The sequence below is a fragment of the Salvelinus fontinalis genome, chromosome 25, assembly GCF_029448725.1.
Source record: "Salvelinus fontinalis isolate EN_2023a chromosome 25, ASM2944872v1, whole genome shotgun sequence".
In the NCBI taxonomy this organism is placed as follows: domain Eukaryota; kingdom Metazoa; phylum Chordata; class Actinopteri; order Salmoniformes; family Salmonidae; genus Salvelinus; species Salvelinus fontinalis.
In genome coordinates, this window is record NC_074689.1 from 31391582 (window position 1) to 31407430 (window position 15849).

Below are 15849 nucleotides of genomic sequence, written 5' to 3' on the forward strand. Positions count from 1 at the left end.
GGAAAGAATGTTGCTTCCAATGTAATTGTCTGCATCATTTCCATTCCCCCATATTTTTTTGGGTAAATATATATATCCATATACGCATGCATACATATACACATATATACATACACATACCTATATAGACATACATACTTTTTTAAAGAATATGCCTTTATTATTATTCCCCGCGACCCTACCACCAATCCCCCAATTGGAGTAAACTTATAAACACTTCTGCTTTTACCTTCAATTTCTACATCTTATACCTATCTTACAGACACAGTCCACTTTACAATAGTTCTCTCTTATTTGTTCTTAGTCCTTCCTCTATTTCTGTTGTCCATCCAATTTTATTTCCACTTGTAACTGTGCTATTTCACAAAAGCTCCGCACCTATACACATTTCACAGATCCCGTATGCCCTATATTGTTTATCTTGTTATTAGTCCCACCCTTCAGCTCCACCCAACCCCTCCCATCTATCTTCCAACATCATCCATTTCGGATTTCTATTTGCCATACATTTCTCAAGTGTGCTGTGATGCTTCACAAAAGACCTGAACCTTCCTATTCTCATAGCTTCTACAGATTGTAAATTAAAAATAAACATCTTTGCCAAAATAATTATTATATTATTGATTGATTGACTATGGCTTTTCAAATCCCCCAGTATTGCTATCTGTAGCGTTAGTTTTAGGCAAATGTTGCAATTCTTCAGCCATTCCTGGACCTGTGACCAAAAACGAGCTACATATGGACAATACCAAAATAAATGATCTAATGACTCTGCCTCCTCACAACAGAATCTGCAGAGCTGGGAAGATTGTATACCCCATATATATAACATTCTATTAGTTGCAAGAATTTTGTACAGTAATTTATATTGAAAAATTCGAAGTTTTGAATCCGGCGTTGTTTTGCGTATCAATTCATAAACCATGTGCCATGGAATGGGTACATCGAAAATCTCTTCCCAACTATTTTGCAATTTGTATGGCACAGCTGTTAGTTTTTTGGTCCTTAAATGAAATTGGTATATGTTTTTATTTATCACACTTTTCTTTAACCATTTTTGTTCTTTAATACAGAGCCGACATACAAGTTCCTTACTTTTTTCCCCCTTCTACTTGCCTCTTCCATTTTTGTGGTAATGCTGCAATTAATTGGTTGTAATTTTGGGTAGAGCAGACTTTTCCATATGTCTGTGTTAGCTGCATGTGTGACATAACTCCACCAGTCCTATTTATGATATCATTCACAAAAATTATACCTTTTTTAAACATTTCTTCGATAAATACAGTTTTTTTATCAATTATTATATTTGAATTTAACCACAATATTTGTTGTACTATTTGTTCCGTCCTTTCAGGTGGATTAAACTGAAATTGCAACCAACTTTCTAAGGCTTGTTTAAAGAATAAGGATATTTTGGAGATCATTTCCTTTTCAAACAACCGAAAATGAGCAGGTGTAATCTGAATAAAGGGAAAAAGGCCCTTCTTGAACATAGGATGAGACATTCGTACCAGTTTACTAGAGAACCAGTTTGGATTTAAGTATAACTTTTGTATGACCGATGCCTTTAGTGAGAGGTCTAATGCTTTAATATTTAATAATTTCTGCCCTCCGAATTCATATTCGTTATATAAATAGGCCCTTTTAATTTTATCTGGCTTGCCGTTCCAAATAAAATTGAATATTTTTTGTTCATATAATTTAAAAAACAGGTCACTAGGTGTAGGCAAAACCATAAGCAAATAGGTAAACTGTGATATGACTAAAGAGTTAATTAGGGTGATTTTTCCACAAATAGACAGGTATTTTCCTTTCCATGGTAGCAAGATCTTATCTATTTTTGCTAACTTTCTATAAGAATTTATTGGAGTGAGATCATTTCTTTCTTTTGGGATTTTTATACCGAGTATGTCCACATCTCCGTCAGACCATTTAATTGGTAAACTACATGGCAATATAAAATGTGTATTTTTTAGTGATCCAATACGTAATATGGTACATTTATCATAATTTGGTTTTAATCCAGAGAGGATAGCAAAGGTATCTAGATCCTCTATGAGGCCCTGGAGAGACTCTAGTTGTGGTTTTAAAAGAAAACATGAATCATCAGCGTACAATGACACCTTAGTTTTTAAGCCATGGATTTCTAATCCTTTAATATTAATGTTTGATCTAATTTTAACAGCTAACATTTCGATGGCAATAATAAATAGATATGCCGATAGTGGACAACCTTGTTTTACTCCTCTAGATAGTTTAAAACTTTCTGAGATGTAGCCATTATTTACTATTTTACACCTAGGGTTACTATACATAATTTTAACCCATTTTATAAGAGATTCCCCAAAATTGAAATATTCTAGGCATTTATATATAAACTCCAGTCGTACTTTATCAAAAGCCTTTTCAAAATCAGCTATGAAAACCAGGCCTGGTGTCCCCGATATCTCATAGTGTTCTATTGTTTCCAGTACTTGCCTTATATTATCTCCAATGTATCGTCCATGTAAAAAACCTGTCTGATTAGGATGAATAATATCGGACAAAACTTTTTTTATTCTATGCGCCAAGCATTTTGCTAGGATTTTTGCATCACAACACTGAAGTGTAAGAGGTCTCCAATTTTTTAATTGGACTGGATCTTTATATATACCACTTGGGTCCTGTTTCAGTAATAACGATATCAGACCTTCTTGTTGTGTGTCTGATAATCTACCATTTATATAGGAGTGGTTAAAACAAGTTAATAATGGTCCTTTGAGCATATCAAAAAACGTTTTGTATACTTCCACTGGTATGCCATCCAGCCCTGGAGTTTTCCCATCTTTAAAGGCCCCAATTGCAACAAGCAGTTCCTCCTCTGTAATTTGGCCTTCACATGAGTCTTTCTGTTCAGATGTTAATTTTACATTATTAATAGGAAAAAAATCCATACAATTAGTTTCAGTTAGTGGAGATGGAGGAGCCTGAAACGAAAACATATTCTTAAAGTACTTTACTTCCTCTTTCAAAATATCATTTGGTGAATCATGCGTGACTCCATCATTTGTCACAAGTTTTAATACATTTTTTTTGGTAGCATTTCTATATTGAAGATTGAAAAAGAATTTGGTGCATTTTTCCCCATATTCCATCCAGTTCGCTTTATTTTTATAATATATTACACTGGATCTTTCTTGAATAAGTTCCTCCATTTCTTTTTGTTTTTCCTCTAAATTATTCTGTGCCTCTATGGTACCGTTTTTATTGCTATCTAACTGTACTGTTAGTCCTTCAATTTCCTTTGTTAATATGGACTCTTTTGATCTAAATTGCTTTTGTTTTATAGATGTGTACTGAATTGCATGGCCTCTAAAGGCACACTTAAAAGTGTCCCATACAATAAGGGGATCTGCTGTACCTATGTTATGTCTGAAAAAGTCAGTTATAAAATCTTCTGTCCTAGTTCTAAACAATTTATCATCTAGTAGACTTTGATTAAATTTCCAATATCCTCGCCCACGTGGAAATTCTGTAAGAGAAATATATATGCCAATTATGTGATGATCCGACCGCATTCTATCCCCTATCAACACTTTTTAAACTTTTGGTGCCAGAGAGAATGGAATAAGAAAGTAGTCAAGACGACTAGCTTGATTCAGCCTCCGCCATGTATATCTCACTAAATCAGGGTATTTAAGTCTCCATATATCCACTAATTCCAATATATCCATGACATTCATGATTTCCTTAAGTGCCTGAGGGTGATAATTTGTAGTGTGATTTCCTTTCCGGTCTATAGAGCTATTTAAGACCGTATTAAAATCTCCCATTATAATAATAGAGTCTAGTGTTGCTTGTAGAGTTGATAAGTTCTTATATATATTTTCAAAGAAGCTTGGATCATCATTATTCGGACCGTATAGGTTAACAAGCCATATTTGTTTATTGTCCAATAACATATTTAAAATAATCCATCTACCTTGAGGATCTGTTTGGACAATTTGCACATTTGGATCAAAATTATTGTTAATTAAGATCATCACCCCTTTTGAATTTCTTTGCCCATGGGAGAAATATATTTTGCCCACCCAGTTCTTTTTCCACAAAACTTCATCTAAAACTGTTGAATGGGTTTCCTGTAAACAATAAATATTATAATCCTTCTCTTTTAGCCAGGTAAATACTGATCGTCTTTTCTTATTATCTGCTAAGCCATTACAATTGTAACTGGCTATACTTATTTCACCACTTACCATGAGACACACCTTTCATTCTTTTAATCAGAATATATTTTTGTAAACGTACTATTAAAAAGTAACATAATGATTGAGTGTCTATATAGTTGTACCATGATATTTGCATTTCTACTAAGTAAACCTCCAATTGGTCCCTACTATTCCACCCGCTAAAAGGCCTCATCTCGAGATGGCTTGTCATCCCAATGCCCGGCAGACCACCCTCGACCCCCTGTATCCCATAGCCCTGAACCAACTGGGATCCATTCTTTGAAAAGAGCATACAGTTCCATTTACCGAATTGAAGTAAATCAATTGCCATATGCATTTCCATTGCCGTCACCTCGATTTGTATTATATATAGCTGTGGATCATCCTCTATTGTACCTTACATCTTTTACTTCTTCTTTCGCAACAGTTGTGGGATACACACATACACACTCAGCCCTTACCCCCACACAACCATAAGCTCACTTTCTCAACAGTTGCACCATCCCAGAGCCCAACTCAAGATGGGTCATGATTTCCAAATGCCATTGCAGTTGCAGCTGCATGAGAAGGCCTGCAAGACCGCGCAAAAAAATAAGCAAAAATTGAAATTTATTTACCATTGTCATATCCTAGATAATGGCCGTCAAATGTACACCCTATTCCTGAAAAAAACACCCACAATACGGCCACCAGTCATGACCATGTCCCCACGCATCTCCATGCAGTCCGACCTTGATTCTGTGCCACCAGGGCCACAATAATATACCCCCTCTCTGAATGTCCGAGTGTGACCCCCTCCCCATGGGTTACTGCAGCTAGTGTTGCCAGCACTGCCACTGCCTGGGTGGGGGTACCCCACCGGAATCCCCACCGGCTAGGTACAAGGTCGTCAAGGTTCTCATTAGCAGCTTTGAGAAATTCCTTGTATATTTTCCTCTCCCTTTAGGGGGCTTTGGCTTTGCAGGACCAACCCTGCCAAGCAGGCTCAGAATCTTGAGGGGGCAGTGCTGCTCTTGGTCTCTGACCTCATTTTAGCTGCATATAGACCGCTTACAGCGAGCACATAAAACAGTTAGGGACTTCTCCTTAATATCTGGGTCATTCAGGTGGGTGTCTAGGGTATAGGGCCATAGACAGTACCATTAAAATAGGATAATAATTAGATATAATTTATTAAGATAAAAAAAATGTAGTTTTCCATGATAGGACAATAAATAAATAAGACGTATAATTCATTATAAAAGTATATCCATCATCTGAACAACATTGAAAGCCCTCTCATACCCGGCTCACAGCAATACATTGGCTCTGGGATATGCAACACCTCAAACTTAGATTTGTCTGTCCATAACATTTTTTTCCAATCTTCCTCTGTCTAGTGTCTGTGTTATTTTGCCCATCTTAATCTTTTCTTTTTATTGGCCAGTCTGAGATATGGCTTTTTCTTTGCAACTCTGCCTAGAAGGCCAGTATCCCGGAGTCGTCTCTTCACTGTTGACATTGAGACGGGTGTTTTGCAGGTACTATTTAATGAAGCTGCCAGTTGCGGACTTGTGAAGCGTTTGTTTCTCAAACTAGACACTCTAATGTACTTATCCTCTTGCTCAGTTGTGCACCGGGGCATTTCACTCCTCTTTCTATTCTGGTTAGAGCCAGTTTGCGCTGTTCTGTTGTCACGATCGTGTGGAGGATTGACGGACCAAAACGCAGCATTTGGAAAATAAGCCATCTTCTTTTATTTTAAAGATGACGAAAAATAAACACGAAACACTTAATACAAACTAACAAAACAACAAACGATCGTGAAGCTAATTAACGTTGTGCACATACAACAGGCTACAAACGTACTGACATAGACAATTACTCACAACCAAATGAGAGAATGCCCTACCTAAATATGACTCTTAATTAGAGGGAAACGCAAACCACCTGCCTCTAATCAAGAGCCATACCAGGCAAACCAAAACCAACATAGAAACAGATAACATAGAATGCCCACCCAACCTCACGTCCTGACCAACTAACACACAAAAACTAACATAAATAGGTCAGGAACGTGACAGTACCCCCCCCACAAGGTGCGAACTCCGGACGCACCAGCACAAAGTCTAGGGGAGGGTCTGGGTGGGCATCTAACCACGGTGGTGGCTCAGGCTCCGGGCGCGGTTCCCACCCCACCATAATCCATCCTAGCCTCCTCCCTCCAAGAATGTCCACCCTCTTTCCTCCCCCACAAAATCCTCTTAATAACATATCTAAGAATGACAACACCGGGACAGAGAGATAAACCAAGACAGAGGGATAGAAAAGAATATAAAGGTAGATAAAGATAGAGAGGGAGATCAGGATAGAGGGGCAACTCCGGACTGAAAGGCAGCTCCGGACAGAGAGACAGCTCTGGACTGATGGGCAGTTCTGGGTATCTAGCCTTTTCAGGCTGAAGGGCAGCTCATGGCTGACTGACGACTCTTGACGCTCATGGCAGGCTGACGGCTCTCGACGCTCATGGCAGGCTGACGGCTCTCGACGCTCATGGCAGGCTGACGGCTCTCGACGCTCATGGCAGGCTGACGGCTCTCGACGCTCATGGCAGGCTGACGGCTCTCGACGCTCATGGCAGGCTGACGGCTCTCGACGCTCATGGCAGGCTGACGGCTCTCGACGCTCATGGCAGGCTGACGGCTCTCGACGCTCATGGCGCTCTGACGGCTCTGGCTGCTCATGGCGCTCTGACGGCTCTGGCTGCTCATGGCTCGCTGGCGGCTCTGGCTGCTCATGGCTCGCTGGCGGCTCTGGCAGATCCTGTCTGGTTTGCGGCTCTGGCAGATCCTGTCTGGTTGGCGGCTCTGGCAGATCCTGTCTGGTTGGCGGCTCTGGCAGATCCTGTCTGGTTGGCGGCTCTGGCAGATCCTGTCTGGTTGGCGGCTCTGGCAGATCCTGTCTGGTTGGCGGCTCTGGCAGATCCTGTCTGGTTGGCGGCTCTGGCAGATCCTGTCTGGTTGGCGGCTCTGGCAGATCCTGTCTGGTTGGCGGCTCTGGCAGATCCTGTCTGGTTGGCGGCTCTGGCAGATCCTGTCTGGCTGACGGCTCTAGCGGCTCCTGTCTGGCTGACGGCTCTAGCGGCTCCTGTCTGGCTGACGGCTCTGTAGGCTCATGGCAGAAGGGCGGCTTTGCAGGCTCCTGGCAGACGGATGGCTCAGATGGCGCTGGGGAGACGGATGGCTCAGATGGCGCTGGGGAGACGGATGGCTCAGATGGCGCTGGGGAGACGGATGGCTCAGATGGCGCTGGGGAGACGGATGGCTCAGATGGCGCTGGGGAGACGGATGGCTCAGATGGCGCTGGGGAGACGGATGGCTCTGGCCGGATACGGTACACTGTAGACCTGGTGCGTGGTGCCGGAACTGGAGGCACCGTGCTAATGACAAGCACCTTCCTACTAGTGCGGGGAGCAGGGACAGGGCACACTGTATTCTCAAAGCCCACTCTATAACTGATGCGTGGTACCGGCACTGGTGACGCCGGGCTGAGGACAAGCACATCAGGATTAGTAGGGGGAGAAGATACAGTTTGTACAGGGATCTGGAGACGCACTGGTAGCTTAGTGCGTGGGGCCGGAACTGGAGGCACCGGGCTAGATACACGCACTACAGGGAGAGTGCGTGGAGGAGGAACAGGGCTCAGGATACGCACTGGTAGCCTAGTGCGTAGTGTAGACACTGTAGGTACTAGGCTGGGGCGGGGAGGTGGTGCCGGAAATACCGGACCGTGGAGGCATACTGGCACTCTTGAGCATTGAGCTTGCCCAACCTTACCTGGTTGAATACTCCCGGTTGCCCGACCAGTACGGGGAGGTGGAATAACCCGCACCTATGTAGGCGAACCGGGGAAACCATGCGTAAGGCAGGTGCCATGTATGCCGGCCCGAGGAGACGCACTGGAGACCAGACGCGTTGAGCCGGCCTCATGACACCTGGCTCAATACTCAATCTAGCCCTACCAGTGCGGGGAGGTGGAATAACCCACTGGGCTATGCACTCGTACAGGAGACACCGTGCGCTCTACTGCGTAACACGGTGTCTGCCCGTACTCCCGCTCTCCACGGTAAGTACAGGGAGTAGGCGCAGGTTTCCTACCTGACTTCGCCACACTCCCTTTAAGGCCCCCCCCAATAAATTTTTGGGTTGTACTCACGGGTCTCCAGCCTTGTCTCCGTGCTGCCTCCTCATATCGCCTCCTCTCGGCTTTCGCTGCCTCCAGCTCTTCACGAGGGAGGCGATATTCTCCAGGTTGATCCCAAGGTCCATCTCCTTCCAATTCGTCCTCCCAACTCCAGAAATCCTGTGTAGGTAGGTCCTGTTGCCGCCTTCCATGCCGCTTGGTCCTATGGTGAGTAATTCTGTCACGATCGTGTGGAGGATTGACGGACCAAAACGCAGCATTTGGAAAATAAGCCATCTTCTTTTATTTTAAAGATGACGAAAAATAAACACGAAACACTTAATACAAACTAACAAAACAACAAACGATCGTGAAGCTAATTAACGTTGTGCACATACAACAGGCTACAAACGTACTGACATAGACAATTACTCACAACCAAATGAGAGAATGCCCTACCTAAATATGACTCTTAATTAGAGGGAAACGCAAACCACCTGCCTCTAATCAAGAGCCATACCAGGCAAACCAAAACCAACATAGAAACAGATAACATAGAATGCCCACCCAACCTCACGTCCTGACCAACTAACACACAAAAACTAACATAAATAGGTCAGGAACGTGACATCTGTGAAGGGAGTAGTACACAGCGTTGTACAAGATCTTCAGTTTCTTGGCATTTTCTCGCATTGAATAGCCTTAATTTCTCAGAACAAAAATAGACTGACGAGTTTCAGAAGAAAGTCCTTTGTTTCTGGCCATTTTGAGCCTGTAATCGAACCCACGAATGCTGATGCTCCAGATACTCAACTAGTCTAAAGAAGGCCAGTTTTATAGCTTCTTTAATCAGAACAGCAGTTTTCAGCTGTGCTAACATAATTGCAAAATAGTTTTGTAATGATCAATTAGCCTTTTAAAATTATTAACTTGGATTAGCTAACACAACCTGCCAATGGAACACAGGAGTGATGGTTGCTGATAATGGGCCTCTGTACGCCTATGTAGATATTCCATTAAAAATCATCCGTTTCCAGCTACAATAGTCATTTACAACATTAACAATGTCTAGACTGTATTTCTGATCAATTTGATGTTATTCTAATGGACAAAAAATGTGCTTTTCTTTCAAAAACAAGGACATTTCTAAGGGACCACAAACTCTTTAAAGGTAGTGTATGTACTGTACAAAAAAATCTATTATAATGTCGTGTTTGTATCTCAAAATCATTGTAATGTGGTTAACCTTAAAAATCGAAATGAAAATTATTCAGTATCTATCATGGGAAAATGCCACACTTGAATTACTCCCACAGTGAATGGCTAGGCCTGCTACGCTATGAAACCACACACTATTGCAGAGACTTTGACTTTACCGGACGCAATTGATACGGTGAAAACAACATGTGAGGAGGCAGAGGCACAGAAACTCACAATATCAATATCTTTGTCAGATAACACTGTTAAACAAAGAATTTATGCTCTGAATGATTAAAAAACTCCACAACTAATGCTCTCCTATTGGACGTTAGCTGTGAGGTTCGAGATGCACCATGCATTGATTTTTGTTCGCTATGCATGTCGGGGAATTCTATTCACAAGAACATATATTTCTGTCTCACAATTCCCGAGCATGAAACGGCATAGGGGATGTTCAGTGTGCTGCGTGGCTATACTGATAAAAAACAAATGCTATATGGAATCGACGTGGGCTTTTGCACAGATGGGGCTCCATCTATGGCAGGACGGCGGCAGGCCTCTGCACTCTAGTTATAAATGTCTCTTCCTCTGCCATATAGACGCATTGTATGATACACAAGAACAACTGGCGGCAAAAGAGCTGAGCATCTGTGGCATTGTGTTGTGTGACAAACTGCACATTTTAGAGTGGCCTTTTATTGTTCCCAGCACAAGGTGCACCTGTGTAATGATCATGCTGTTTATTCAGCTTCTTGATATGCCACACCTATCAGGTGGATGGATTATCTTGGCAAAGGAGAAATGCTTACTAACAGGGATGTAAATACGTTTGTGCACAACATTTTAGAGAAACAAGCTTTTTGTGAGTATGGAACATTTCTGGGATATTTTATTTCAGCTCATGAAACATGGGACCAACACTTTACATGTTGCGTTTATATTTGTTTTCAGTATAGTAACTCCCTTGACTGTATAGTAGAAGCAGCATATAGAACATGTTACTTAACTTAACTGCTTCCCTCTGCTTCTTCAGTGATCAAGTCTTCAGGATAACTTAACTGCTTCCCTCTGCTTCTTCAGTGATCACGTCTTCAGGATAACTTAACTGCTTCCCTCTGCTTCTTCAGGGATCAAGTCTTCAGGATAACTCCCAGCAACAAAGAGGAGGTTCAGGTGCTGAAGAAACTCCTGGGAAACATCAAGGTAATGATGTCTTGTCTTCAATAGTCTCACTCTCTCTCTCTCTCGCTCTCTCTCTCTCTCACACACACACACACACACACACACACACACACACACACACACACACACACACACACACACACACACACACACACACACACACACACACACACACACACACACACACACACACACACACACACACACACACACACACACACACACACACACACACACACACACACACACAATTAATCATCATCCCTGATGATTATGACAGAGTGGTTGTTTAAAACCCCCTAAGGTCGATGTCCTCGCCATGAGGGAACCTAATTAGCAGCATAAAAAATAATTATAAAAACCTGTCAGTTTAAGCTAGAGATTTGGATTTTTGCATTGGATGTGTCTCTATCCACCGCATCCGCCTATGTCGCACTTCCGCATCTGCGGTGAAAGGTGACAGAGCTAAAGCGGTGTTTATCAGACCATGAGACATCCTGAAAATCAGTCTTCTCAGAAAATTGTCTGTAGCGTCCGAATGGTTTGGTCTACAAACTACTATGACCCCTCTATGGAAAGATGAACACGATGGTGTCAGGAGACTCGTCAAGTGTCAGGAGACTCGTCTGAAGTTTGTACTTCTGTTTGTACTTCTGTCTGTAAACCGTTTGGGCTACACCCTGATATGACACATCTGTGCAAAGGTAAGACTCTCATGTACATGTCAGTTGTTTTGCTCTTGGACACCCACCAGGCCTCACAAGACTCGCCTGAATGCCCCCCCCCCCCCCCCCCCCCCCCCGTACCAGTTGGAAAAATGTATGGAAATACAGTGCCTTCAGAAAGTATTCAGAACCCTTGACTTTCTCCACATTTTGTTACGTTACAGCCTTATTCTGAAATGGATTAAAAACATGTTTTAAATCCTCAGCAATCTACACACAATAGCCCATAATGTCAAAGCGAAAACCTTTTTTTGTAGTTGCATTTTTTTTTTTATACCTTATTTACTTAAGTATTCAGACCTTTTGCTATGAGACTCAAAATTGAGCTCAGGTGCATCCTGTTTCCATTGATCATCGTTGAGATGTTTCTAAAACTTGACTAGAGTCCACCTGTGGTAAATTTAATTGATTGGACATGATTTGGAAAGGCACACACCTGTCTATATAAGGTCCCACAGTTGACAGTGCATGTCATAGCAAACACCAAGCCATGAGGTCAAAGGAATTGTCCATAGAGCTCCGGAACAGGGTTGTGTCGAGGCACAGATCTGGAAAAGGGTACCAAAACATTTCTGCAGCATTGATGGTCCCCAAGAACACAGTGGCCTCCATCCTTCTTATATGGAAGAAGTTGAGAACCACCAAGACTCTTCCTAGAGCTGGCCGTCCGATCAGCCTCAGCAATCTGGGGAGAAGGGCCTTGGTCAGGGAGGTGACCAAGAACCAGATGGTCACTCTGACAGAGCTCTAAGGTTCCTCTGTGGAGATGGGAGAACATTCCAGAAGGACAACCATTTCTGCAGCACTCCACCAACCAGGCCTTTATGGTAGAGTGGCCAGACGGAAGCCACTCCTCAGTAAAAGGCACATGACAGCCTGCTTGGAGTTTGCCAAAAGGCACCTAAAGACTCTCAGACAATGAGAAACAAGATTCTCTGGTCTGATGAAAACAAGATTGAACTCTTTGGCCTGAATGCCAAGCGTCACGTCTGGAGGAAACCTGGCTTCGTCCCTATGGTGAAGCATGGTGGTGGCAGCATCATGCTGTGGGGATGTTTTTCAGCAGCAGGGACTGGGAGACTATTCAGGATCGAGGGAAAGCTGAACGGAGCAAAGTACAGAGAGATCATTGATGAAAACCTGCTCCAGAGCGTTCAGGACCTCAGACTGGGGCCAAGGTTCACCTTCCAACAGGACAACAACCCTAAGAACTCAGACAAGACAACGCAGGAGTGGCTTCGGGAACAAGTCACTGAATGTTCTTGAGTGGCCCAGTCAGAGCCCGTACTAGAATCCGATTGAGCATCTCGGGAGAGACCTGAAAATAGCTGTGCAGCAGCCCTCCCCATCCAACCTGACAGAGCTTGAGAGGATCTGCAGAGAAGAATGGGAGAAACTCCCCAAATAAAGGTGTGCCAAGCTTGTAGCGTCACACTCAATAATAGGAGGGACACTTCAGAACAAACTTCCTTTTTATATTTTTTGGGGACTATCTGTTGTTCCTTGTAGTGAATCTGTTATTCAATGCGTTTTGTATGGGCTAATGGCAGTAAGGACAAAAATATTTGTTCATTAAAAAAAAATATATATATATTTTTTGATACATCAAGAGATCTTAAAATGCAAAATCAAATAGCTAAATTATCCTTGGTATGACCTTCTTAAAACAATTCCATATAGCTTAGTAGAACGGTAAAATAGGCCATGATAAAACCATCAACAGAGAACCATAGTTATCATACTGTAGTTAGTGTACATTCTTCTTCTGGCAAATTTTACAGAGAGGTAAATGAGTCAGTTCACGGTGCAGTCAGAAAGACATCTGGTTCATTGACCGGTGCAGTTGGAAAAACCTTCAGGCTCCTCGGAGAAGGCGAGAAAGCGTCTGCTGTGGCCTGTGACATTCCCAATACCATTTGGGAACAATTACACAGCAATGCCAGGATCACTGGCGACCTTCCTACTCTTTTTTTCCCTTGAAGATAAACTCCCAGCAGTGGGACTGATGTTATTAGTGAAGTATGAAAATAGGCCTGGAACCTGCCTGGGTGGTCAAGGTTAATATATGAAAACTGAGTCGAATTGATAAATTCATGTTTGCCCGTGGATGCAGCCGTACCACTTTAGAATGTTTTGAGCAGTGGTGGGATATGTTGAGCAGTGTTTGTCAGTGGTGGGATATGTTGAGCAGTGTTTGTCAGTGGTGGGATATGTTGAGCAGTGTTTGTCAGTGGTGGGATATGTTGAGCAGTGTTTGTCAGTGGTGGGATATGTTGAGCAGTGTTTGTCAGTGGTGGGATATGTTGAGCAGTGTGTGTCAGTGGTGGGATATGTTGAGCAGTGTTTGTCAGTGGTGGGATATGTTGAGCGGTGTTTGTCAGTGGTGGGATATGTTGAGCAGTGTTTGTCAGTGGTGGGATATGTTGAGCAGTGTTTGTCAGTGGTGGGATATGTTGAGCGGTGTTTGTCAGTGGTGGGATATGTTGAGCAGTGTTTGTCAGTGGTGGGATATGTTGAGCAGTGTTTGTCAGTGGTGGGATATGTTGAGCAGTGTTTGTCAGTGGTGGGATATGTTGAGCGGTGTGTGTCAGTGGTGGGATATGTTGAGCAGTGTTTGTCAGTGGTGGGATATGTTGAGCGGTGTTTGTCAGTGGTGGGATATGTTGAGCAGTGTTTGTCAGTGGTGGGATATGTTGAGCAGTGTTTGTCAGTGGTGGGATATGTTGAGCGGTGTTTGTCAGTGGTGGGATATGTTGAGCAGTGTTTGTCAGTGGTGGGATATGTTGAGCAGTGTTTGTCAGTGGTGGGATATGTTGAGCGGTGTTTGTCAGTGGTGGGATATGTTGAGCGGTGTTTGTCAGTGGTGGGATATGTTGAGCGGTGTTTGTCAGTGGTGGGATATGTTGAGCAGTGTTTGTCAGTGGTGGGATATGTTGAGCAGTGTTTGTCAGTGGTGGGATATGTTGAGCAGTGTTTGTCAGTGGTGGGATATGTTGAGCAGTGTTTGTCAGTGGTGGGATATGTTGAGCAGTGTTTGTCAGTGGTGGGATATGTTGAGCGGTGTTTGTCAGTGGTGGGATATGTTGAGCGGTGTTTGTCAGTGGTGGGATATGTTGAGCAGTGTTTGTCAGTGGTGGGATATGTTGAGCAGTGTTTGTCAGTGGTGGGATATGTTGAGCAGTGTTTGTCAGTGGTGGGCTGTCTTTCGTTGGTTTGGCTTTGGCTGTTATGGACTGTGTTGGGTCGTATTTCACTGCTAGGGCCTATTTGGTAGTGTTTTAGATATGTTTGGGATGTGTTGGGAACTGTTTGGGCTGTTATCCTTAGCCAGGTTCAGATAGCTACAGATGTAGGATCTTAATTTGATCACCCTTTTTCAGGAGAAATGTCATGCAGGACATTTTAAACGTTTAGTGTATTTGAGGTTAAAAAATTATTTTGAATGTATCAACCCCTACAATAATGTCCATTAATTATAATCAACATAATAATTGACATTTCCTGTAGCTACAGGATTAGAAGTATAGCAAACTGGCTCAAATTAAGATCCTACATCTGTGTTAGGGTTCAGGTTTGGTCTGAACTGTCCTGACAACCAGAAATACTAGCTCAAAGAAACAAGGGACAGATAGGGGGCCAGGTCAACTGACCCATAAAAGCCATGATTTTTTTGTTCTGATGGCTAAATAACCAGATATTGTTTGGTGGACCCACCATGTTGGTCTTGGTCTGGCCTGAGTCTGTGTCTAAGGAGGGACAGTGGGCCTGAAGACCCTGGAGATGGCGGCTACTGTTTGGACAGCTGCTGTTTTTCTCAGTTTATCCGCGTTGCGCCGCAACGTCCTCTGTGCCAAAGTCACACTCCTCACCTTCACAGAGAGACTGAAGCCAAACAGAGAGAGGAGGCCCTTAAGTGTCACAATATTTAATTGTTGATTCTTATAAATGGATGCCTGTCCACAAAAATACTGAATATGTTGTGCTAGAAATTGTGATATAAGTAAAGATGTTCCTTTCCGTGCTTTGAATTGTAGATACTGAGACCATCAAGTGCTACCTCTTATGATAGATCTGTCTAGTGTCAAATGATAGATTGGTCTAGCTTCTCCTGAATCATAAACACTCCAATTGAACTTCATCTTAGCTGCCTTTTGTAGGAGCCAAACATCTACAGTATGTTTCAGAACTGAACTGACGCCTACAGTAGGCCCACTACCTTCCTTTACAGGATTGCCATAAACCATAACAAAACGACCTCAATTTAAAGGTATCTTATAACCGCAAATAAAATCATGTAAACAATCAAGTGATAAAGGATCTAATCCACTGGGATTATATTTCCTAATAAAGCTAAGGAATGCATCTATAAGAGC

The 15849-nt window shown here is 42.8% G+C and overlaps 1 protein-coding gene across 1 annotated transcript in view; it reads left to right on the forward strand.

The window, feature by feature from the left end:
• LOC129823117 (carboxypeptidase A6-like) overlaps positions 1-15849 on the forward strand; it is a 41088-nt gene that overhangs the window by 10748 nt on the left and 14491 nt on the right. Inside the window, exon 2 of the mRNA XM_055881878.1 lies at positions 10697-10772. Within this exon, the coding sequence (XP_055737853.1) occupies positions 10697-10772 (76 nt within the window). The remainder of the gene's footprint in view (positions 1-10696; positions 10773-15849) is intronic.